We start from the raw sequence: 25,532 nt of genomic DNA on the forward strand, positions 1-25,532 counted from the left end.
CTTTTTTATATTGATATTTTTTTCCTATTTTGTTGTGTAAATTTGTTTACAAAATTGAGTAAAGTAAAAAAAAAACCAATACTACCTAAGAAACGTCACTTTTTCCATATTTAAATTTTGAACGTATTTTGAAATGTTTCAATGATATCTGGTCATTTTGGTCTCTAAAATCAATTAACTCTATGACAATTCGTATAAATAATTTAAAAGCACTAGTTTAATGTTTTTTCAATTATAATTATTTACTAAAAAACTTTAATTTAGTAATATTTCTATTTTACAACATTGTATAGTATATGTTATGATACACACGTGCCATAAAACTAGTAAGTTAAAAACCAAAAGTAAATATTCCTACTTTTTATTTTTTTGACTTAAAAGTCATTTAAGTTTGACTATTTATTTTAATTTTTTTAAGCCAATCCAAACAGACTCTAAATTTAGAATATCACATTTATTTTCATAATTTTTTTTCTCTTTACCAAAAAAACACACTAAAGTGAATGTTGTCGGACACAACCCGGTTGAACTGACCCGACCGGCTTGTTTTCTTCAAAACCCAAGAAAAGCCCTCGTAGCGAAGAATTTCTGAGAAGCAGCAAAACACGAAGAAGAAAGAGTTAAATCACTCTCCGAAATCGAATCATGTACGGTGGTGGTGAGTATCAGTTACTCAGTTTCTCTTTGAGTGTCGATGTTTAGGGCTTTCATGTTGTAAGCACAAGAATTCAGCGTTTTTTTGTTTGTTTGTTTGTTTGTGTACAGATGAAGTATCAGCAATTGTGATAGATTTGGGTAGCCATACTTGCAAAGCTGGTTACGCCGGTGAAGATGCTCCCAAAGCCGTTTTCCCATCGGTAAGTTAAACCGTTTTTAGCCTTGTTAGCTTGCAAATTTACTAACATTTTCATGTTCCCAGCCTAACCTTTGTGGAGTAACTGTTTTAAGCGTCTAACTTCGCAAGCACCAGCATTTTAATAGCTAATTCGAGTCGAGTGACCTCGAAAAGAAAGTATAAGTAGCTTGTTATAACTGCAGTGATAATGTGAAAAACTATTACACTCAGTCTATGTAACACGAAATATGACTGGATGTTTTGGTTTTGTTTAAGACGAAACCTCTGAAGTTTAGAGCTTTTGGTCATAGGCAGCATTCTTGAGCCTCTATGAAGTTTAATATGCAATTGAAGTAACAGTATAGGGTGTGTGGTTAGATGAAATGGCCTAACCCTTAACATCAGCATACTGCCACTAAAATTTTTTCCTTTTATATTGGGGATTTTAAGATTTTTATCATACATCATCAGCTCTTTTTTAATTATTTCTTGAACAAATTAAAATTGTTTGAAGGGAAACTCATCAATGAGACCAATAAAGAAACTGAAATTGGGAGATTTTTCCTGTTAAAATTGATAAAAAAACATTGGCGTGTAATTTGAGGAAATAGATAACTTTACATTGAATTCTCATCTACATAGCGGGGAAACTTGAGGACTATTAGACTCATGAGTTTGAGAATCCTCTTTAGTGTGCGATGGTCATCTTTTGTGTGCATAGATTCTGGCCATGTGGTGGATTGCTTAATAATTACTCCTGCCGTCTCATATTAGTGGATTATTATACTAAAAATAGTTGTCCCATATTAGTTGTCCACCTTACCAAATCAAAAAAATCATTAATTAAATTTTTTCTATAGTACCCTTGCAATTAATTCTTTTTAAAGTGTTCCCATTTGTTTGTAAAATTCCCAATAGTTTTTTAAGGGGTGAATTAGTAAAATTATCTTTTTATTTATGATTTCTTAAGTACTGTGCAAAATGAAAAGTGATCAACTAATATGGGGCAGAGGGAGTGTTACAGTAGCTGTAAGCTCTTTGTCAGGTCCTTGAGCACTGTCTTCAAACAATTGTGCCTCTTACTTTTTCCAGGTTGAGTTGCTGTTCGATATGATTTGGGAATTGGTTTCCTGTGATGGATTTACATGGAGTCTTTTATTACTTTTAATTTCCAACTGTATGTTATTACCATGAAACCACAATTGTTAAAGATTGTTCTGCAAGGTCTTGCAGCTCTAACATCCAAGAAAGCTAAAGGTGCAGTCGAATGACTACAGAAATATACTTCTCTTCCATACTTGTAAAAAAAAGAAAAGGGAAAAAGAATTACTTCTCTTACTCATCTCAGAACCAGAAAATTTAAATGATGCTCCCACATATTTGTGCAACCATTTCCATGTTTCACTTTCAGAAATGGATTGTATTTATTATATTGCTTGTACCTGGTGCTGTAGAATGTTGGTTCAACGATGGAAGTCCTTGATTGCACTGAAGGATGTGGTCTGCGGTTAGTGAAGTTAGAATGGACCATGAGAGACCAGGGTTCAAAAGTTAGAATGGACCATGAGAGACCAGGGTTCAAATCCCAGTAGAGGCAAAAAAGGTGGATGATACCATCAAACCTTGGTGATAGAATTATCACGTATATGTGTTGGTGGAAGGTATTAAGTAACCGTTAGATTAATTTTGAAGATGGTAAGGACACCACCGTTACCCCAAAAAAAGAAGAAGAAAGAAGATAGAAGTCCCCAATTTCCTACTTAGTCTTGAACAATAAAATTTATAGCTGATGCAGCGAAAAGTTTCCCTGGAATTATATACATAAGATAGCTGCCGCGTTTATCACAAAAGAAGAAGAAGAAAGATAGCTGCTGAGATAATTAGCAAGATCTCTCCGGTTATTCTCCTTGTTAGATTAATCAAATATCTAGTATCTCTCGTCTTCTCAGGATTAGTTCAAATCCTTTCCTCATTATGGTTGACATGTGAATTCTTAAAATATCATTAGCAAGTCAGCTGCTCACAAACTAACCTGCCTTGATTGTGAATGTCTATATCACTATGCTATTCCTTCATGTATACTCATATTTTGCTTTTTTTTAACTAGTCACCTACATGTATGTTTGTGTAAGTTGTCTTTGATTTTATGATCTTTTAAAAGGCTGTTGGATCGGTTGATGAAATGGAAGTTGATAATCCTGATAATCCGGAGGATAATTCTGGATCTGCTCCTGACCTTAAATCAAAGGGTAAGCGGAAATTGTATGTGGGATCTCAAGCCTTGGGATTTCGCCGTGATCACATGGAGGTCAGTTTTACAAATTTATCTAGTACCATCTTGAGATGCCATTTCCTTATCATTGTTATCTAATATGTTGGATTGTCATGTCAGGTGATATCACCCATCAGGGATGGGACGGTTGTGGACTGGGATATTGTAGAAAACATATGGGACCATGCTTTTAGGTAATTGGTCCTTCCTTTTGTTCATATGTTGAAACAATTTCCTTCTTCCATTAACTTTTTGTTGTGTCATGGGAAGAATGTTACTCTACATATTTTCAGCTCAGGTAAGTGGGGATATGCTTTGCTCTGCTTATGTTGCATAGTTGTTCTATATGTGTCTTGTCCTCCTCTCTTAGTATGGAAGTACCTTAGAAACCCTCACTGATGGATCTTAACATCTTAAGGTGGTGATATGTTCCTGATCTTGTTGCCCTGGCAGTCTGCACACATGCTCTCTGATTGCCGTGTCCTGTGAAACATATTTTAGAATATTGTGTGAGGCAGACAAAATCTAAACGATTTTCTTTTTAATCTCATTTGGGTTAGTTGATATTGGTCTATTTCACAATTTCCCCGATAGCTGAAAGGTAGTTTTAAGCAATTGACAGCATCAAGGACATGGTAGAGTTTGTTGCAGGGTTGTGTTGAGCAAGTATTTCTAATGCCACCAGACCACCATTAGCCAATATTGGGCATTCTTCGTTTTGGTTTTACTACGTGGATTACTGCAGTGTCCTCTTGCATAAAATGTTGTTCGAACCCTTCGATTACTGCTGGGTTGGTGATTCGAACATGACACTGGTACAGGTGTGAGGTTCGTACCAGATCTTATCAACATTTGGTGGATAATTTGACCAAGGAAAGGTGAATAGAGAACTGAAGAAGACAGAGATGAAGCACAAAGGAGAAGAGGAAGAAGACAGAAGGAATAGATGTGACAACAAGGAACAGTAATTCGATGAGCTTCACGATGTGTCTCTGTAATTTTTCTTCTTCTTCGAAGTAGGACAAAAAGATCTAAAGTTTTAGGCATTTAAACCACCATTCAACTAAAACAGGGGACTGACACACTAGGACTACCTTCTGGGGAAGCCATCACTGAACTCAAAGGAGGAAATGCCTTTGGGTATCTTTGCCAATTATTGGTGGGCTTGGTTTTAAGAGAAGTGCCCAGGCAAAAATATTGTGATTTAATTGGACCACAAAGATAGTTCATTATATATTTAAGGACAAGATCTATAAGAACAAGATTAATTGGGAATTCTCAAAATAAAAAAAACGAACAAGATTAATTGACTAACTTGGAGATGGGTAGAGGGGCAGGCCATTATTCATTGAGTTTTGAACTGTGTTTCTGCTGGTCCTTGGGGATTTCTCAGTTATAAAATAAATAAATTGTGTTAACTTTGGATCATTTGACAGAACAAAATATTTAACATAAACTTATTAATTAACCAAAAATGGATTTTAGCGAAAATTTATCTTAAGAGTGAGTTACTTTTCTATGTTAGAAATTATTAATTGTTTTATATATTATGTTTTAAATATAGATCGGTATAGGTGGTATCTACTAGTTGGGAATAAGCTTGAGTCTTGTTGAAACCTACACTCTAGAACCTCTTTTACTTGTGTCAGACACTTGCATATCTACCCATTGCATCTAGATTTGTAGCCATGTCGTCTTTGCGCGATTGCTCTTATATTAATGTAAATAATGTCATATTAGTGATTCATCCTAAAAAGGAAACACAATTATGCTACATACTGCTTGCACTCTATTTTTGAAGATCAGACTACAATGTTCTTTTTCGGAGAATTGTAACAAGTTATTATATAAAGGTAGACCACACAAGCTGTGAAGTCACCCAAAACAGTGTGAGTTATAGTTAGAGTTCCTAGATCTAAGCCTTCCTACATGTAATCTAGAACATCAAAAATTGACTCTGATTCCTCTATGTATTCTTGTTTACACCAAAATTATGAAGGTCTAAACGGTTGATCTTCAACTTCTGGATAGTACTTCGTTTGTCTTCAAAACATCTCTGATTCCTCTGTGTACCAACTGCATGCTGGGACAATCTCCATCTCTCTTTTTGACTTCTTTGATCACTGAAATTCCTGTGAAGAGATGTGGTATTACTGATTCATTTGAAGAAAGGGAGAAAAAAAGTCTTCCTTATATGCTTTCCTTGTGTTAGTTTTTTTTCTTTTTCCTGTCATTTGGTTAAGTTGATGCTGCTCTAGGCTATTGAAAAAGACCTTTTTTTTCTGCTTCTTACATTCACTTACAGGGAATGCTTACTGATCGATCCAAAGGAGCATCCAATGCTACTTGCAGAGCCTTGTTCAAACACTCAGCAGCAGAGGGAAAAGTGAGTAATGCAATCTGTCTTTTAGCAGTCTTATTACTTCACATTAAATCATGTCATTTATCTTTTGGGCATTGTATAACAATTGGGTACATGATTTCAAGCTATATTATTCCTGAATATGCCGCCTTTTTCTGCCTATTTTGCATCTTATGTTAATTTATAGGAGAACACAATTTTTTTAGGAGGACGAGAAAAATATAAGATGAAAGCACATCCTTAAGTAAAGTTTACATATTTATCAATCCTGTAGGCCCATATGCCTTTTCAATTTCAAAGGGGAGAAGTATGAACATTCTAACAGCGTCCTTTCATATAAAAGCCATTAACAAACCAACAAGGGTGTGGTGGACTGGTAAGTACTCCTTCATCCTTAATCAAGAGGTCTCGGGTTCGAGTCCCCTTGGGTACGGAGTCGGCTTTGTTAGGGAGCACTTTACCCCCCCAATGTGGGACTTCCCGACGCAAATTCGAATTTAGTCGGGCCCCAATGTGGGTACCGGAGAGGCGGAGACCGGGTGGGAAACCAAAAAAGAAGAAGTCATGAACACCAAAAGTTTGTTAGTTTGATGTGAAAACAGTATATATCTAATTAAACTAAGTAATAAGGTGATCGGTACTTTTATAGTTGATGAATGCTAAAAGTGCAGCTATTTGTGATGAATAAGGACCTAGAGCTCCGATGCCAGTGATGTAGCACTAGAAATTGGGTAGGGTGAAAGATAAGGGGAAAATATGAGAAAAGAGAGGAGAGAAGAACAGTGAGAGTAGAATAAAACAGAAATAGAGTGAGAAGAGTCCACAAAAGAGAGATTTTACAAGCAGTTCATCAAAAGAGAGATTTTACAAGCAGTTCGAGAACCAGGGGGAAAGGAAAAGCTATAAATATATGAAGAATGTGAAGATAATATCATGGAATGTGAGGGGATTAAATTACAGAGATAAGAGGAGAATTATCAACAGTGTGTTTCAGGAATGGAAGGCAGATGTCATATGTTTGCAGGAAACAAAGCTAGAAGGTGAAAATGGGGAGGCAATTAGACAGGTATGGGGAAGCAGGGGAGTTAAATACGCCCAATTGGAGGCTAGTGGCACTAGAGGGGGGATACTAATGCTTTGGGACAGTAAACATTGGGAGGGGAAAGTTGTGGAAATTGGTGCCTAACTTGTGGATTCAAATCAAGAAATTGTGATTTTGAATGGCATATGACAGGGGTGTATGCACCTAACTGCAATCTTGAAAGACAAGAAGTATGGTGGGAAATTGGGGCTGTTAGGGGTTTATTTTCTGGACCCTGGATCCTAGGGGGTGACTTTAATATTGTAAGGTATGCTTCAGAGAAGAAGAACTGTTCAAGGAACTCCATTTATATGTCGGAATTTTCTGATATGATTGAGGATATGGAGTTGATTGATCCTCAACTTGAGGGAGGTAATTACACATGGACGGGGGGGAACAATGCAGAATATGGTTCCAGAATTGACAGAATAATGTACTCTACTGAATGGGGGGGAAAGTTCAACAATGTAAAGCAGGAATTGATGCCAAGAGTATGTTCAGATCACTCACCAGTTGCACTCGCAAGTGGTTATTGGATCTATTCCAAATCCTACTTCAAATTTGAAGGATGGTGGCTGGAGACTGAAGGCTTTAATGAAAGAGTCAAAGAGCGGTGGACATCTTTTGAGTTTGAAGGAAGGCTAGACTATATTCTAGCTTTTAAGTTGAAAGCTTTGAAGACCAAATTAAAAGAGTGGAGCTCAAACACTTACGGAAATCTGGAAAAGAAGAAAAAAGAGTTGCTCAATAGAATCACTGATTTTTGACAATATTCAACAGGACAGACCTCTGTCTGATGTTGAAGTAATTCAAAAGGCAAGTTTAACTAAGGAGTTTAAAGACTATGCTAAAAAGGAAGAGATAGCTTGGAGGCAAAGATCAAGGACATTGTGGATTAAGCAAGGGGACAAGAACACTAAATTCTTTCAGAGGATTGCAAATGCTCACAAAAGAACCAATCACATTGACAAATTGGTGGTGGAAGGTGATGAACTAACAGAAGCAACAGATATCAAGAGGGAGGTGGTTTTATTTTATAGAAAGTTGTACTGTGAGACTGAAAATTGGAGACCTGCTTACAACATGTACCCCTGTCCAGTAATCAACAGGGAGGAGCAACAAGATTTACAGAAACCTTTTGAAGAAGATGAGGTCCTGAAAGGGCTCAAGGCATGTGCTATAGACAAGGCACCGGGTCCAGATGGGTATACTATGGGCTTCTTTGTGAAGTGTTGGGAGATTCTAAAGGGGGATGTGATGGCTACTATCCGGAAGTTCCATTCTCAGGAAGTTTTTGAAAAGAGCCTTAATGCAACTTACATTGCACTCATTCCAAAGAAGAATGGAGCCAAAGAATTGAGAGATTTTAGGCCAATCAGTCTGATTGGAAGTGTCTACAAACTAATCTCCAAAATTCTTACAGAAAGGCAAAAGAAGGTGATGCCAAAGCTGGTTGACACTCAACAAATGGCCTTTCTGAAAGGAAGACAGATCACTGATGCTGTTCTCATTGCAAATGAAGATGCCAAAGCTGGTTGACACTCAACAAATGGCCTTTCTGAAAGGAAGACAGATCACTGATGCTGTTCTCATTGCAAATGAATGTCTTGACTCAAGAGTGAAGGATAAAATCCCAGGCATAATGTGTAAACTGGACATAGAGAAGGCATATGACCATGTTAACTGGGAGTATTTGCTTGGAATTCTACATAGTATGGGTTTTGGGAGGAAGTGGATAAGATGGATAAGGTTCTGCATTAGCACTGTCAAGTTCTCAATACTAATAAATGGTTCTCCTGAAGGTTTCTTTCCGGCAAGCAGAGGCTTGAGACAAGGTGATCCACTCTCACCTTTCTTATTTTTACTAGTCATGGAAGGCCTGAACAGTATGATTAAAACAACACATAGGAATGATTGGATAAGGGGTTTTAATGTGGTCAAGGAGATGAATACTAGATTGGAAATCACCCATCTGCAATATGCAGATGACACTTTGATTTTTTGTGATGCAGAAGACAGCCAACTAAAAATTCTGAGGATAGTTCTCATACTATTTGAGTCGGTATCAGGGTTGCACATTAATTGGAGAAAGAGTCAGATCTTTCCAATCAATGATGTGCCCAGAATACAAAATCTGGGGGATCTTCTGGGTGGAGAAATAGGGCAGTTACCAGCAACATACTTGGGTATGCCTTTAGGTGCCAATAGCAAATCCAAAGAGATATGGAATGGAGTAGTGGAAAGATGTGAGAAAAGATTGTCTAGGTGGAAGTCTCAATATTTATCAAGAGGTGGTAGATTAGTGCTGATTAACTCAGTCCTGGATGCATTACCAACTTACTTAATGTCAGTTTTTCCCCTTCCAGCAAAGGTGGAAGAAAGAATTGATGCTCTGAGAAGGAATTTTTTGTGGCACGGTGAGAAGGAATATAAAGGTTTCCACCTAGTCGAATGGAAGACACTGCTACTATCCAAGAAGCAGGGAGGACTGGCAATCAAAAATATTAGAAAGCAGAACAAAAGTCTTCTCATGAAGTGGTTGTGGAGATTTCCTTTAGAAGATCAATCTTTGTGGGGTAGGGTGATCCAGGCCAAATATGGGAAGGAAGGACCCTGGAAGACTAAGAAAGTGACATCCACATATGGAACCAGTTTGTGGAGATCAATTAGAAACTTATGGCATGGTTTCTATGCAAAAACTGAATGTAATGTGAACAATGGGAGGAAGATCAGGTTTTGGGAAGATAACTGGTTAGGGAATGGAAACCTCAAACGCTTGTTCCCGGATATTCATCACCTGAATCAACAACAAGAGTCGACTCTTTATGAAGTTTGGTCTGAACATGGATGGAACCTTACCCACAGAAGACTGATGCTAGACTGGGAGGTGGAAAGATTGGCTGAATTTTATGGAACACTTGATCAGTTCTTAGGATTCAAGGATGGAGAAGACACTCTTAAATGGAAATGTCATAATAAAGGTTTATTCACTGTTAGTTCTGCATATAGAATTATGAATCAGATGGGATCCCAAGTTAACTTTCTGCCTTGGAAGCTTATATGGAAGGTTAAAATACCATATAAAGTGGTAGTTTTTAGAGGCTGTACTTACACAAGAGAATCTTATGAAGAGGGGAATACAAATGTTGCCAAGATGCTGTTTTTGTGAGCAGGTTGCAGAGACAATTAATCATCTGTTCTTACATTGTAAAGTGGCTGGCCAGCTGTGGAAATTGTTTACTAGCTTCAGAGGTATAAGTTGGACTGTTCTAGGGAGAACAGGACAGGCTCTAGAAAGCTGGAATATGGAGGGCAGTGGCAGCACAGACAAGAGTAGATGGAAAATTGTCCCAGCTGTTTTTTGGTGGACCATATGGAAAGAAAGGAATTCTAGGAATTTTGATAACAAGAGCAGCCCTCTGCACAAGATTAAAATGAACTGCATTATCACTTTTTGCTATTGGTGTAGTTCAGAGTATATAGATGACCCTGTGGCTATTGTAGACATTCTAGGGTCCTTATAAAGATGAAAGGAGGATCTAGGGATAGCTTCTCATTTTTCTTCTTTTCTTTTCTTTATCTTCTGTTTATGCCCGACACACATGTGTGGAGGGACGATATGATGTAAATTTTGGATACCAGCTTTGAGCTGATGATTGATATACAAATGTTACCTTTATCAAAAAAAAAAAATCTCTTTTGACTAGAGCGATTCTTGTGCCCATGCTTGAGCAATTTGGACCTCTCAAAATAGTTCTCTAAGCTATCTTTCGTATTAAAGAACAAACTAGGTCAAGTTTCCATCAAATTTATGTCCATCCACCTTGACTTTTTTTATAAGGTCATTGTGGTCCTCATAGGTGGTGGATTTCTCTCAAACATAAGATGTCACTTATTAGGGCCTTGCCTGGAATTCATATTTGTGGTGGCCTGCTAAGTTAGGATTGTCAACTACTGACTGATTTACTGATCAACTGTTCGTTTGCCACAGAATGGTTCCCAAGTGTCAATATAAAAGCCTTACCTTGTTTAATTTGTAATACCTTCTAGAATCAGTCGAGTCCAAGGAATTACTTTCCTTAACAAGAAGTGTCTACTGTGAAAGAAATTGTCCATCATGAACCAAAGAAAAGAGGAAAGGCAGTCTGGTGCTTGCACTATTATGTCATCTGTATGCAAAATGAAAATTACAGTGGACTGATGATCATCTATTTAACAGGGCTGCAGAGATAATGTTTGAAAAATACCAAGTTCCAGCATTGTTTTTGGCCAAAAATGCTGTAAGTGCCTTTACCCACTTTGAATCTTTAATTTGTAGCGTCTTAAGCATAACCTTCTTTGTGCTATTTAGTAATGGAACTTTCACTTTTGATTCAAGAATAAAGAAAAAATAATAAAAAAAAGCTGTAGCTTCTTAACGTTACAAGATCATTCCACTCTAGTTGTTAATTTTCTCATGGTACTGTTAATGCTAGGTTCTCACATCTTTCGCATCAGGACGTGCAACTTCTTTGGTTGTTGACAGGTAGGATGTTATGTTCTACTTACTGGCTATCCTTTTGAATTACTTATTTGACTTGTCTTGTCAATAATAAAGTTCTTTTACTGAGATATCTAGTCTCTTAGCCGTAATATCATTTATGTTATCTTCATCGCTTTGTACCTTCCCTTCAACTGGGATATGAAAAATTGGAGAGACTTCATGACTTCTGGTGCATGATGGCATCTTAGGGTGTGTTTGGTATGAAGGAAAACATTTTCCGGAAAATGCTTTCCAATTTTCTCATGTTTGGTTGGGCTAAATGTTTTGGAAAATGTTTTTCAAATCAACTCATTTTCCTCAAATTTAAGGAAAATGACTTCCCTTCTAAACTTAAGGAAAACATTTTCCAAAACTCTCTTCCAACTTCAAATTACAATTATTTTTTTGTTGAAAAAATCAATTTATTTTGTCCCTACCCTCAAACCACCCCCCCCCCCCCCCCCCGCGCAAAAAGATAATAATTTTAAAGCTTGTTTTTAAATTCAATTTTTTTACCCCACACTCACTCCTACCCCACCCCCTCCCAAAAAAAAAAAATTCAACTTCAAATTTTTATTTTTTCATCCCGATCCTCGATCACCCACCCCCCTCTCCGGTCACCCCCCCTCGCAAAAAGATAATAATTTTAAAGCTTGTTTTTAAATTCAATATTTTTACCCCACACTCACTTCTACCCCCACCCCCTCCCAAAAAAAATATATTTTCAATTCAAATTTTTATTTTTTCATCTCGATCCTCGATCACCCCCCCCAAAAAAATAATAATTGAGTTTGTTTTTAAAAAATATTTACAAATTCAAAATTTCATTTTTTCACCCCAACCCTCGACCCCTACCAGCCCCCCAACCCCCTTCAAAAAGAAAAAAATTTTGTTTTTAAAAAATATTTTCATCCTCAAATTTTTATTTTTTCATCCCAATCCTCGATCACCCACAAAAAATTTAAGTTTGTTTTTAAAAAATATTTTCAATTTCAAAATTTCATTTTTTCACCCCTAGAACCCCCACCCACCCTCCCACCCCCTACCAGCCCCCACCCCCCTTCCCAAAAAAAATAAAAAATTTCAAGTTTGTTTTTTAAAAAATATTTTCAATTTCAAAATTTCATTTTTTCACCCCTACCCTTGACCCCCACCCACCCACCCCCTACCAGCCCCCCCACCCCCAAAAAAAAATTTTAAGTTTGTTTTTCAAAAATATTTTCAATGTCAAATTTTCATTTTTTTCACCCCTATCAACTTGTTTTCCAAGGAAAACATTTTCTAGGAAAACATTTTCCTTCATACCAAACACACCCTTAATCTCAGTTTCTTTTCACCTTGAATAGTTAAGTTTCTATACATTTACATCTGTAGCAGTCTAAATTTGATTCATAACTGTATGATGATCGATGAGCGAATGGTGAAAATGAGAGGTTTGGGATGCCTTTGGGTTCTGAGCACAAAGCAGGAAAAATTTGGGATGGCATTATTGAGAAAACAGAGAAGAAATTGGCTATATGGAAATCTCAATACCTATCTCTGGGAGGTAGAGTTACATTAATTAACTCAGTTCTGGATTCTTTACCCACTTATGTGATGTCCCTTTTTCCTATTCCTAGTAGCATAGTGAAGGTTTTAGATGCACTCAGAAGGAACTTCTTATGGCAAGGGAACAAGATAGAAAAGGGGTTCAACCTGGTGAAATGGCCTGTAGTACAACAAAGCAAGGAAAATGGGGGGCTGGGAGTGAGAAATTTAAAAGTTCATAACATGAGCCTCCTCTCAAAATGGTTGTGGAGATATAATCAGGAGGAGCAGGCTCTATGGAAAGAGATAATAAACCACAAATATGGGCAAGAGGATTTGTGGTGCACTAGTGAAGTTAATGAAACTTATGGAGTTGGGGTGTGGATGACCATCAGAAACCTTTGGGAGAGTCTAAACAACAACTCAAAAATTGTGGTGGGTAGAGGAGACAAAACAAAGTTCTGGCTAGATGATTGGTGTGGAAATGGGATTTTGAGGGACTTGTTCCCTATTCTTTTCTCAATATGCACAAATACCAACAGCAAGATAGAGGAGATGTGGTCACCACAAGGTTGGAATATAATATTTAGAAGACTGCTAAATGACTGGGAGATTGATGGAATGGTGGAGTGTTTGGGCTTGATTGGTGGATTCCCAGGTACTACTCTAGAGCCAGACAGATTAGCATGGGGACATCACAAAGATGGGGTATTTTCAGTGAATAGATTATACAACTGGGGACTTAAAAGATGTGCAGGAAGATCCATTGGACCTTGGAACACAATATGGAAAAGTGTGGCTCCTGCCAAGGTGAAGTGTTTCACTTGGTTGGTTGCTAGGAAAAAATGTTTGACTCATGAGGCAATGCAGAAGAGGGGCATCAACATAGTATCCAGATGCCTCCTTTGTAAAGAAGCTCTGGAGACTAACAAACACTTATTCATGCACTGTAAGGTAACTGCTCAGGTGTGGGCTCTGTTTACAAGCATAGCCAATGAATATTGGACTATGCCTGAACACACCTCTGACCTTCTTAGCTGCTGGATCAAAAGGGGAGGCAGCAAAAGTCAGAAAAGATGGTGGAGAACAGTTCCAGCATGTATATGGTGGATTATATGGAAAGAAAGGAATCAGAGAATTTTTGAAGGAAAGGAGTGTACAATACAGAAGATCAAATGGAAAGTAATTACTACTTTAGGTTTTTGGTGTAAAGAACAGGATATAGAAGAGGAGATCCAATTAGTGGACTTTATAGGATCTCTGTAAGTATTTCTTTTTAGTCTTTTCCTTTTGTTGTAACAGTTTTTTTTTTTTTTTTTGGAGGTGGCCAGCATAGCCCTTAATGCTGAGGAATATAAAAAGTTACCAATTTCAAAAAAAGAAAATGAGAGGTTTTCAAGTAGGCTAGCATCTTATTCGTTAAGAATTAAGTTTGAGAATATGGAGATATGATATCAATCTTTGCAATCAGTATTAAGAATATGTGATAATGTGAATTATAAAAATGCTATAATGCTCTAGGTTAGATTAGGTGGATACTATTCTGTATTGTTATTCTCTTTCAATCTCCACTATTGCTTAGTACACCTGTAATACCCTTCCATTTCAATCATCTTTTTTTAATTCTAGTATGTGATGTCTTCTGTTTCTTGAGAAAGTACCTGTTTTGTATATTTAAGCAAAAAAAACACACAGGTTGTGCTGAAACCATATTTCCAATGGGGAAAAAGGAACACAAACCTAGGGTATTAATGATTGAAGCAGTGTCTTCTATGTAGTTCTGTTTACACCAAAACCGAAAAGGTTATTGCAGTTCTACTTGGTCCTCTGTAGTCTGTACTGAGTTGCAACTATCTTCAAAACTGTTAGAATAGGAATAGGTTTATACAATTCTATTAGAATAGGAATAGGTTTATACAATCCTATTAGAATAGGAATAAGTTTATACAATCCTATTAGAACAGGAATACGAATAGAAATAGAAATAGGAATACTAAATAGTATCCTACTTGGTAAAGGATTGTATTCTAGGGTCTATAAATAGGGTCTCAATGTAATAATGTAAACAACAACAATTCAATAATATTCTTCTCCTATATTTCTCACATGGTATCAGAGCCTCTACGAACTTGGTAGAGAATTAAAGAGCTTCCGCTGCCGGCGGGTGGCACCCATAGATGCTGCCCGTCTGGCCAATGATTATGTTAGCAAAAATTGGGTCACCGTGTATCTATCTGGTGACTATTTTCTCACATCTAATTTGTGTAACACCGTGCCATCATTCCGGTGACTATTTTCTTATATCTAATTTGTGTAGCACCGTGCTATCATTCCGGTGACTACTTTTTCATATTTAATTTTTGTAGCACCGTGCCATCATTCTGGTGTCTACTTTTTTGTGTAGCTCTGTGTCATCATTCCAGTGACTACTTTTTCATATATAATTTGTGTAGCACCGTGACATCCTTCCGGTGACTACCTTTTTTTTGCATATCTTATTTGTGTAGCACCGTGCATCTTTTCGGACTACTTTTCATATTTAATTTGTGTAGTACCGTGGATTTTTTTTCGAACTATTTTCTCATATCTGAGTTGCATAGCATCATGTGTCTTTTTAGTGACTCCTCATATTTGATTTGCATAGTTCCATTCGTCTTTCCGGTGACTCCTCAAATCTGATTTGCGTAGGGTTGTGCCATCATTCCAACCCTACCCGTATAAATTTTACTTTTTCAGCTGGGTCGTGCCATCATTCCGACCCTACCCATATTATTTCTCTTTTTCAATGGGGGTCGTTCCATCAATTCGAACTATCCTGTATAATTTCTATTTTCTAGTTGGGTCGTGACATCATTCCGACCCTACCCATATAATTTTATTTCTTAGATTGTAACCACTTTTATCCATCAAATCTAATACTCCGGCATATGAGCATGTTCCGGCTAGTTTTTCGGTGACCTTCTTTTTAAATATTGACACGTCTATTGATTCCAACATGATCCATACACTTTATACTGGATTTTGAGCACTTTCGGCGACTGTTGCATTTTGAAGAAGTCTATATGGAGCAACCACCTAATTTTGTTGCTCAGGGGGAGTTTAGTAGCCTTGTATGTTGATTACGTAAGTCACTCTATGGTCTGAAACAGTCTTTGCAAGCTTGGTTTGGGAAGTTCAACACTGTAATTTTATCACTCTCTGTTTTATCAACATTATGCATCAAAATCAATATTTCATGAGAAGACCAAGCCCATTGAGATTGATTGTCAAATTTGTGAAGTCGAGTGATCAACTTGCAAATATCTCACCAAGCCCCTCATCGGTCCTCGTGTTAATTACATTTGTAGCAAGCTAGGTACATGAATTGTATGCACTAGCTTGAGGGGGAGTGTAGGAATAGGTTTATACAATTCTATTAGAATAGGAATAGGTTTATACAATCCTATTAGAATAAGAATAAGTTTATACAATCCTATTAGAACAGGAATACGAATAGAAATAGAAATACTAAATAGTATCCTACTTGATAAAGGATTGTATTCTAGGGTCTATAAATAGGGTCTCAATGTACTAATGTAAACAACAACAATTCAATAATATTCTTCTCCTATATTTCTCACAAAAACATCTGGAATTCCTCTTTCCAAATTGTCCATCATATACAAGTTGGGATAAGCCCCCCGCTCTCTCTCTCTCTCTCTATATATATATAACAAGACTTCAATTATTTTTCTTGGCATTGTCCGGGTAATGCTATGAGACTAATGGAGATCTTCCATAGCATGTCTGCTGTCCTGCATTTAGGAATAGATGCTGACTGTCTCAGCTTCTTTGGATAAACCTCTCCTACTAAGGTTGTCTTTCATAACTGCTTTCTTAGCTAATAACCAGGTAAAATATGCAACCTTAAAAGGTATACCCTAAAGAGTCTTGTTGCCACCATATTGTGTTTCCATTTGTACTCATCTAACTGCTTGTAAAATTCTACTTATGTAGCCACTTCCCAATCATTTAGATTCCTTCTGAACTATATATTCCATGTATATTCCATACTTGAGGAGACCGTGTTTCTTTTACTATCTTCTGTTGTCCATGGCATGAATGCCAGGAAAATGTTCTTTGAGGCAAGTATTACCCAACCAGCTATCCTCCCAAAAAGACGTTTTGCACCCATTTTACATCCTGATAATAGAGTGATCCCTCGCTAGTGGCCTAAGTGTTCTTATAAATCTCCACAAACTCTATCCATAAGACGAGTGCACTTTCTTTGAGATCCACCTGTTATCTTCACCATATTCACTTTGATAATACCTTCTAGTAAACTTGGGGTTCATGGGAGCATCTCCATAGCCATTTAATTTTGAGTGCCTTGCTGTATAAGTTTAGTTTCCTAGTGCTTAACAAGCCCTGCCTCCTCCAAAGTAGAACATTGCTCCACTTGACTCTGTAAAAAATCTTTTATCCTTATTACCTTGTCATATAATAAGGCTATTCTTCCTTAATTACAATGATTACAATGATTTTGTTGTACAAGAACAAGGGTGACATTCACAATTGCAACAACTATAGGGGTATCAAGCCGCTAAGCCACATTATGAAGGTTTGAGAAGGGGTGGTGGAGATAAGGGCGAGGAGGGATGCGACTCTTTTCGAGAATAAGTTCGATTTAATGTTGGGACTCTCAGCTACATAAGCCATTCATCTCGTTAGAAGACTAGTGGAGTAGAATAGAGAGAGGAAGGACTTACACATGTTGTTCATTGACCTAGAAAAGGCTTACGACAAAGTTAAAAGGAATTCTATGGAGATGCTTGGAGGCTAGGGGTGAACTTGTGATGTACTCTAGGACAATCAAGGACATGTATGATGTAACTAAGACTCGTGTAAAGACAATATGAAGAGACTCAGAGCACTTTCCTATTTTGATAGGGTTGCACCACCTAAAAGACAAGTTCTACAGAGTAGTGGTTAGACCTATTATGTTGTATGGGGCGGAGTGTTGGCTAGTAGTGATCTTTACGTTCAAAAGATGGAAGTTGTAGAAATGAGGATCTTGCGATGGATGCGTAGGCATACTAGGAGAGATGAGATTAGAAATGAGGATATTTGATAATTCGGGCATGTAAAGAGGAGATGTACGGATGTCCAAGTGCGGAGGTGTGAGAGGTTGGCAATGAATGGTTTCAGGAGAGGTAGGGATAGATTGAAGAAGTAGTGGGGAGAGCTGATAGACATGACATGACACAATTTTGGCTTATCAAGGACATGAGGTAGGAGGTTGTGGAGGGCACATATTAGGGTAGGAGGTTATTAGGTAATAGTGCGCTGTCTTGCTATTTGTCCATATTAGTAGTCGTAGTATTGCTATTGTAGTTTCTTGTCTTCCGATTTTTGTTACCACATGTTTTTTATACTTCAATTATCGTATTATTTTGTTGTAGTTATTGTTCAGAATGCTTTGGTATGCTTTCACTCCTTTGTTTATTCTTTTTCTGGACTGCTTTGAATTGTATTTTCTTGAGCCGTAGGTCTATCGTAAATAACCTGTCTACCTCTGTGGTAGGCGTAAGGTCTGCATACACCATACCCTTTCCAAAACCTTACTCTGTGGGACTAGACTGGGTATGTTGTTACTGTTATCAATTGTTCACTCGAACCAAGAAAATAACATTTTGGAGATCCACACATTGGTGCATGGTAGAAACTTCAATTATATTCGTAGACTTGGGCTGACATAGGTAAATGATGCCTTGAAAAATATGAAGATTAGAAAAACTTGTTCCCTTGGGGATCTGGAAGTGCTTGGAGAGGCTGGTGTAGAATGATCTGGTACCTTTGTTCCAACTTATAAGATCTAGATATATTCAAAGGTGTGCAAGCTATTTTGACATTAAAATCATAATTCAGACAATGTTACTCTAGAAAGAATGATAGAGTGCAGACATCGGAATCATCCATTCAATCAACTACGCATCAAATGTCTAATCATGGACACAAAATTAAAGCACATGTTATCAAATGACTTTTAAGGGTATGACCTAGTGGTCAATAAAGTGGGTACAAACCTTCGAAACCAGGGTTCAAATTCCAGCAGACACAAAAATAATAGGTGATTCTTCCCATCTACCTTAAACTTGGTGGACAAAGTCATCCGGTTGGAGATAGCAGATACCCGATGAAATACTCTAGAAAAAAAAAGTTATCTGGTTTAGAATACAGTGTTCTACACTTTTATTACCCAATGAAATACTCTAGAGGAAAAAAGTTATCTGGTTTAGAATACAGTGTTCTACACTTCTATTAAATTGTTAAAGAATGTTTGGCATTTTTCTATGGCCTTGGATCTGGGCACAGTTCTCTTTTCAAGTTGCATCTGTTTCTACTTAGGAAAGGAATGCATTGTGTGTTCTCATCTGTATAACCCCCCCCCCCCCCGGCTAACTTTTATACATCTGTTTTTTCTTTGTTGTTTATTGAGCATTACTAAAGAGATGTCTGAACTAATTGGTTCAGTGGTGGAGGATTGACTACTGTTGCTCCGGTTCATGATGGATACGTTCTTCAAAAGGTATCTCTTAACAAAGACTAACTACTTAAATGTGTTATTGCCCCTTTTTTTCTTTTGCTTTTCTGACTGTTAAGAACTTGACTGTTCAAAAGAGATCAACATAGGAGGGGGGGGGGTTTTACCTTGTGCGCACCCAAAGGGTAGCAGCTGCGGGTTTCCCTTCTCATAAAAAAGAGATCAACGGATGATCATTTTTACCTATTTTGTTGATCTATTGTAAGATATCTACTTCCAGTTTGCAGTATTATGACCTCTTTCAGTTTCTTCCTTTTGGAAATTATATAGTTTATTTCCTAGCATTAGCAGACTTCCACTTAACACTGTAGAGATCTCCCATTAATGTTTGTATATCTGACATGCTTCAGTAAATTGTTTAATTGCTCTGAAGCAAATTATTTCGTTTCCGAATCTGCTAATCGTTCCCCCTCACTGTCAAAACTCAAAAAAAAGAGAGAAGAAAAAATAGGAAGGAAAGAAGCAAATGCCTATGATATCTTTTTGTACTTCCCCATGGTAAGCACTGAGGGCCTCAAGTTGTAGCTCACTAGAATTTCTTTGAGAGAACTGACATTTTGGGTTGGCATTTTCCCCTCGAATAGAAGTTTTAAGCAACTATTCATTCATAGAATTTTCCTACTTTTTTCCCTAGATTGTAAGCTAGATTGAAGAAGAAGTAAAGTCCAGGACATGCATTCTAAGGTGGAAACTCGACTTATTTTTAAGAGGATTGATCAAATCTATTTTAGGTGTTGAAGGGGGCAGGCCTCTCTAGATGAAAATTTAAGATGTATTTTTTTTTTTGTCTATGGGAGGTAGAAGGAGAAAAAGGGTTTCATGTTCAGGTTCATTTGCCCTTCTCTTTGCTTGGGGAGGCAGGGTCTAAGCTGCTCACGAACTTGTAAAATCCATTTTATTTCGGTAAGGAAGGGAAAAGTGAAGTGGTTATGGATGTTAAATCTTCACCAGATGTTCTGTGCATTGTTTCCAACTTCTCAAAGTTCTGTTTAGGTTGTAGTCTCTGGTGCAACAATACTACTGCATGTTTTAGAGCTGGAGGCTGTATTTTACTTTCTCAGTTCTTTCCTTATATTGTAAAGTTCTCTTTTGATGTACCTTTGCCCCAGCATTTCCTTAATGCTGGTTGTTTTACGTCAATAATATTCCTTTATTACTCATAAAAAAGTTCTGTTTTGGTTTAATTGAATAGATATGTTGTAATTCTTTAATTTGATAACAGGCGGTTTGTACATCTCCTATTGGGGGAGGAATTCTTACTGACTGCTTGATAAAAAGTTTGGAACAGAAAGGCATTACGGTTAGATATTTATTGTTAGTTATCCTTAAGACTTGTTTGAATACAATGATCCGCTTTGTCTTGTAACAAACTTTTTCTTTCCTTTTCCTGTTTATTTCTAGATAAAACCTAGGTATTCATTCAAGCGGAAGGAGATCCGTCCAGGAGAATTTCAGGTAACACATCCTTGCTTCAGTGCTATAACCAGTCTAATTGTTTAATCCTTCACATAAATTGTAAGTTTAACACTTTCAAGTATTCAGGTTTATGTTTCTTCGCAACTTTTCTTTTTCAATACAAGAAAAAAAGGAGAACCAGATTACAACATAGCCAGTGAGAACCTGATTGTGACTTAAAATGAATTTGTGCTCAACTTTTGTCTTACATCAAAGATATTGTACTTGGGTGTCATTGCTTTCTCCTGCATCAAGTTTTTCTTGCTCAAAACTTTCATGCTTTGTTTCTGAAGAGTTCATTCTGTTTGCATTGAACATAGACATAATGGTTCTTCTTTAGCCAGTCGCATCTCCCGGCCATCATAGAAAGCCTTATTTTGTCATTGGCAAATAGGCAATTAGTTTCTGATTTGCATGGTCTGCTAGCACTTTTGTGCCCTATGCCTTTATTCTTGTGATGTTTTGATAGATTTGGTGCTGATATTTTATTTGTTTCACAGACAGTGGACCTTGATTTCCCTGATACAACAGAGAGTTACAAGCTGTATTGTCAGGTTAATTATTCTTAGCATTTCTTTCTTCAGTTGTTATTTCTCTCAGCTTCTCAGTATTGTTCTATTTTGCAGAGAGCGATTGCCAGTGACATAAAAGAATGCGTCTCCCGAGCCCCAGATACTCCATATGATGGTTTCTTTCTCCTCTCAGCTATTTTTTTTATCTCCCCCCAATGTAGGAGAAATTTACAGGCTATGAAATCTTGATCCAAGTGTAGTGAAAGGAGATGATCCCTGAAGATATTGCTAACTCTCTATAATGTGTTGTCGACTGAAATGAAAGACTTGTCTCTTCTGTAATCCTTGGATCAGCTATTATACCCTTATCTAAAAGGAAATAGAAAAAGAAAAAGTGAAAAAAAGTAACTTCCTCATAGAATAAAATGTCACTGATATCTTTTGGCCAGTCTTAAGACCTTTTGAGTATATATTCTTGCTCATGATGACAGTTAAGATTGCTTCAAGTCCTAATGACGCTTAATTCTTGTATGTGTTCACTTCTTTTAAATTTTTTTTATTCTATATGAAGTATGTTTGTTTTGAAGTTTGAAAATATTATGCTGCTTCTCTCTTTCGTGCAGACAGTTCATATTCGAACATTCCAACGACATCTTATGAGCTACCTGACGGGCAGTAAGTGTTGTACTCTTGCTCTGTTTCTATTAACGAATGAGTGATTCAGTTTCCTTGAAATCTTTGGTTGAAGATCTAAATGCAAAAACTGAACAGTTTCATTTAGTAGTTTGTAATGTGAGTCTTTTTTGGTATTAACTCGAAGCCTTATTTTAGTAATCTTTCTGTCCAAGATTATTCGGCTTCATCTGTTCAGACTTCAGAGTTGCTGCTGTGTCCTATTTTGATTAACCTATGCCTTGTCAAAAACATACAGACCACCTTCCTTAATTGGCTAAGTCCATACTAACTGAAGATAGAATTACTTTATAAGTCCATATTTTTTTCGAATTTGATGCAACAATACCTTCTCATATTACTTAAATATCTAGCGACCTCATATCTACTTCATCAAAAAAAATAAAAATATCTAGCGACCTCATATCATATATAGGAACTCATTACTGTTCTCTTACTCATTCCATTAGGTCAATGAGATTTTTTTTTTTTTTTGGGGGGGGGGGGGTGGTAGGGTGGCATTCCTTACTATGGTTAACATTTTGTTGCTTTATGACACAGGACGATAGAAGTCGGAGCGGATAGATTCAAGATTCCTGATATTCTATTCAATCCATCATTGGTTCAGGTTGGTGTTGCTTTAGTCTTCCAAATCCATGTTTCTTGTTCAGTTTCCCGATCTTATGCGAGTAGGATGGATGTGTACTGTTGTTTGTACACTTTCATCTTGTTCTTTCCAGGATTCTGTATTTTTAGGTTTATCCTAAGATGTTGTATCTGTAGTGCTTCTTGCTTTGCCTCCCTTCTGTTGTTGTATTTGTTGCTTTTTATGTATTGATCCTCCGGAAGTAGGGTGTGCTTATAGCTGAAGCACTCATTGGTATGATCTGTAAACTGGGTTTTTTCCATTGCAATGGATGAGAACTATATTTTAAGGATTATTTTGATAGTAAATGAGGTTTATGGACTTCACTGTGCTGATTTGCATACCTCCAGTATTGTTCACACAATTTGGTTTGACATAACCTTTTCAAAGTAGCATCTCATTTCCTTGTATTTCAAATGTTCACTGAAAAGTTTATAATATTTAGATCACACAATAGTGGGATGTTTCTAGGGTGACACTTTATGTTCCATGACCCCTCCACCTTGAGATTCAGATTATTTGTTCCATTGCCAAAGATAGAGATATCCATCTGTAATGACTTCTGATAAAATATTTCTTGTGTTTTTTTTTCTCTGTATACTATCATATGTTTTCAAATGCAGTAATGTTCTGTCTGCTTAAAAATACCTGTTATTCAGAAAATCTGTCCTCTGCCATCTCAAGCTAGCTCCTTCAGATCCTTCATATATCTAGTCTTTACTTTGGTATTTTCCTTACTGATGTCACAGACTATTCCCGGTATGGAAAGTTTTGCTGAAACTGCTGCTTCCCTTCGTGGTCTACCACAAATGGTTGGTCCTTTCTCTCTCAAATTTTTCCGTATAGATAAAATATCGGTTAAGGACATGAGTCCATCAAAATGTTCTTCTTTCGCCTTCTCTTTTTTTTTTTCAATTAGTAATTGTACTCAAAACTTTTCAGGTTATAGATAGCATAAACAAGTGCGATGTGGATATTCGGAGAGAGCTTTTTAGCAGTATATTGGTAAAGCCATCAGTATTTCTTGCAATCTATTTAAAGATGAGGCATCAATTCCATTTTTTTGTGTGCCTCCCTTCTTTTCCTTCGTTGTTTACATTGTAATACTTGTTAAGTCACCTGACAAAGTAAATTCATTCAAATCCTCATTTTCACATTGTATGCACTAAAGCTGAGAGGATGCTTCCTTAAGGAGAAGAGTATGGAAACTGCATGACTAAGTGACTTTAATTTTAAAACTGGACTGATGCTCCTTATGCCATAGTACATAAAAATTACTATGTAAAGAATAACAATATGAAAGTTCAAAATAGGAGATTAGAACCAATATTCAAATTTATCACTGGATTAATTAACTTCGGTCATGTACCCACTAAGAGCATATGAATTTCCTTAGACTTATTTTATTTTGTCTATTTGAGTTTGAAACTTTAGATGAGATGTTAGTTTGACTACACTGTCCACTACAGCTTGCTGGGGGAACATCATCGATGCAACAACTCAAAGAACGTCTGGAGAAGGACTTGCTAGAGGTGCCGTTTCCCTTTTGAATCTTAACCATCCTTCATTCATGCACGCAATTGTGTTCAAGGATAGCATTCTCATTTTATCTCCTTAGCTTGAATAGCCTAAGTCTGTATCTTGTATGCTCTTCTTCCAGGAGTCTCCTCAGGCAGCGAGAGTCAAAGTACTGGCTAGTGGAAATGCTACAGAAAGGAGATTCAGGTTAAATTATTACTCTGTAGTTCTCTTTACTGTTTCTCAGTTTCTCTTCATGGTAATAGTTCCTTTTGATGTTGAGTGTATAAAGTGTGTTTTGTACTCCTCATCTGGATGTAACAACATTCACGGACTGGGTTGGACTTCTCCCCATATTTGTTACTTCTAAGTTTAAGCTGACTACATTTTGCGAGAGTACAATTTCAAGTATCTTGTTTTTTGGTCTCCCCTGCCCTTCCCCATTTAATTGGAGAGTTGAGAAAGCAGTAAACATACTTCCATTTATTTTAACTGCTTTTGATGATGATATACGACATAAATGATGGGTTCTTGCATTTAGCATTGGGGAGAAGCTTTCTTCACACGAGTGAACTAACAAGTTATTGTGCAGTGTTTGGATAGGGGGCAGCATATTGGCATCTCTTGGTTCCTTTCAACAAATGTGGTTTTCAAAGTCCGAGTAAGTTTTACATCTCTCTTAGGCTTGAATACAATACTACACTTGTTTTGTATCCTTTAAAGTAGCATCGCGAATTTGCTATAACTATAGTTCTCTTAGTGAATACACCTTTTGGTTTATGCTAATGACAGGTACGAAGAGCATGGGGCATCTTACGTTCAAAGAAAATGCCCTTAAGAAATACGATTTAGCTGTTATATTTTGCGGTTAACACTCTATTTATTGAACTAGCATCAAAGAAAGGCTGTTTTCCCAGACTTACCTGCTCAGTTCATGTCTTGTATTATTAGGAATCTGTATCAGTGGATGTCATTATTCTGCAATGCACTATGTACATCCATATCGAACTAGCATCGATGTCTTGATGTAATATAAATCAGCGACTTGCTATTTAAGATTTTTAGTGAAAATGCTAGATTAAACACCCTACAAACAATGACGAAAGTAATATGTGCTAATTGATAAGAACCTTCTTTGACAATTAAGTGGACAAAACTCCTTTTTGTTTTTATTCCTGGGTTTGTTGCGGTTGGGATGAATTTTTTCTTTGATGTTTTCATATTGGGTTGGTCAATATTTTGAGAAACAATATTTTTAAGAAAATAAGTTCCTTGAAAATAAAAATAATTGAGTTCTATGGCTATTTTAGAATGAATTCCTCTTTTTATTAGAAAAGTTATGCTTGTGATAAATGACATACATTTGGATTAATTCCTATGTTACAAATCTTAGTTTGTTTAGAGCATATACCTCTGCACAATATTAGTTATACTACAAAAGACGCGTATTTGAGCTTAATCTAATTAAAGGCCCAAATTCATATTAAAAAATAAAATCTTCAATGTATATTTATTATTCTTTAGAATTCAATGTATAACTCAAATTG

At 36.8% G+C, this 25,532-nt stretch overlaps 1 protein-coding gene across 1 annotated transcript; it reads left to right on the plus strand.

The window, feature by feature from the left end:
• Window positions 1-491: 491 nt before the first annotated feature.
• LOC125830131 (actin-related protein 4) lies at window positions 492-25,131 on the plus strand. Its single transcript, XM_049509333.1, has 20 exons — window positions 492-658; window positions 766-857; window positions 2,997-3,143; window positions 3,228-3,301; window positions 5,413-5,493; window positions 10,770-10,830; window positions 11,026-11,075; window positions 19,113-19,167; window positions 20,405-20,482; window positions 20,584-20,637; window positions 21,138-21,191; window positions 21,264-21,324; window positions 21,773-21,824; window positions 22,383-22,449; window positions 23,217-23,279; window positions 23,410-23,472; window positions 23,937-23,999; window positions 24,128-24,192; window positions 24,578-24,646; window positions 24,778-25,131. The coding sequence occupies exons 1-20, from the start codon at window positions 646-648 to the stop codon at window positions 24,821-24,823; spliced, it is 1,308 nt and encodes a 435-aa protein (XP_049365290.1). The 5' UTR covers window positions 492-645; the 3' UTR covers window positions 24,824-25,131.
• The last annotated feature ends 401 nt before the right edge of the window (window positions 25,132-25,532 follow it).

The sequence above is a fragment of the Solanum verrucosum genome, unplaced genomic scaffold (assembly GCF_900185275.1).
Source record: "Solanum verrucosum unplaced genomic scaffold, falcon-dt-bn FXZP01000024.1, whole genome shotgun sequence".
NCBI lineage: Eukaryota > Viridiplantae > Streptophyta > Magnoliopsida > Solanales > Solanaceae > Solanum > Solanum verrucosum.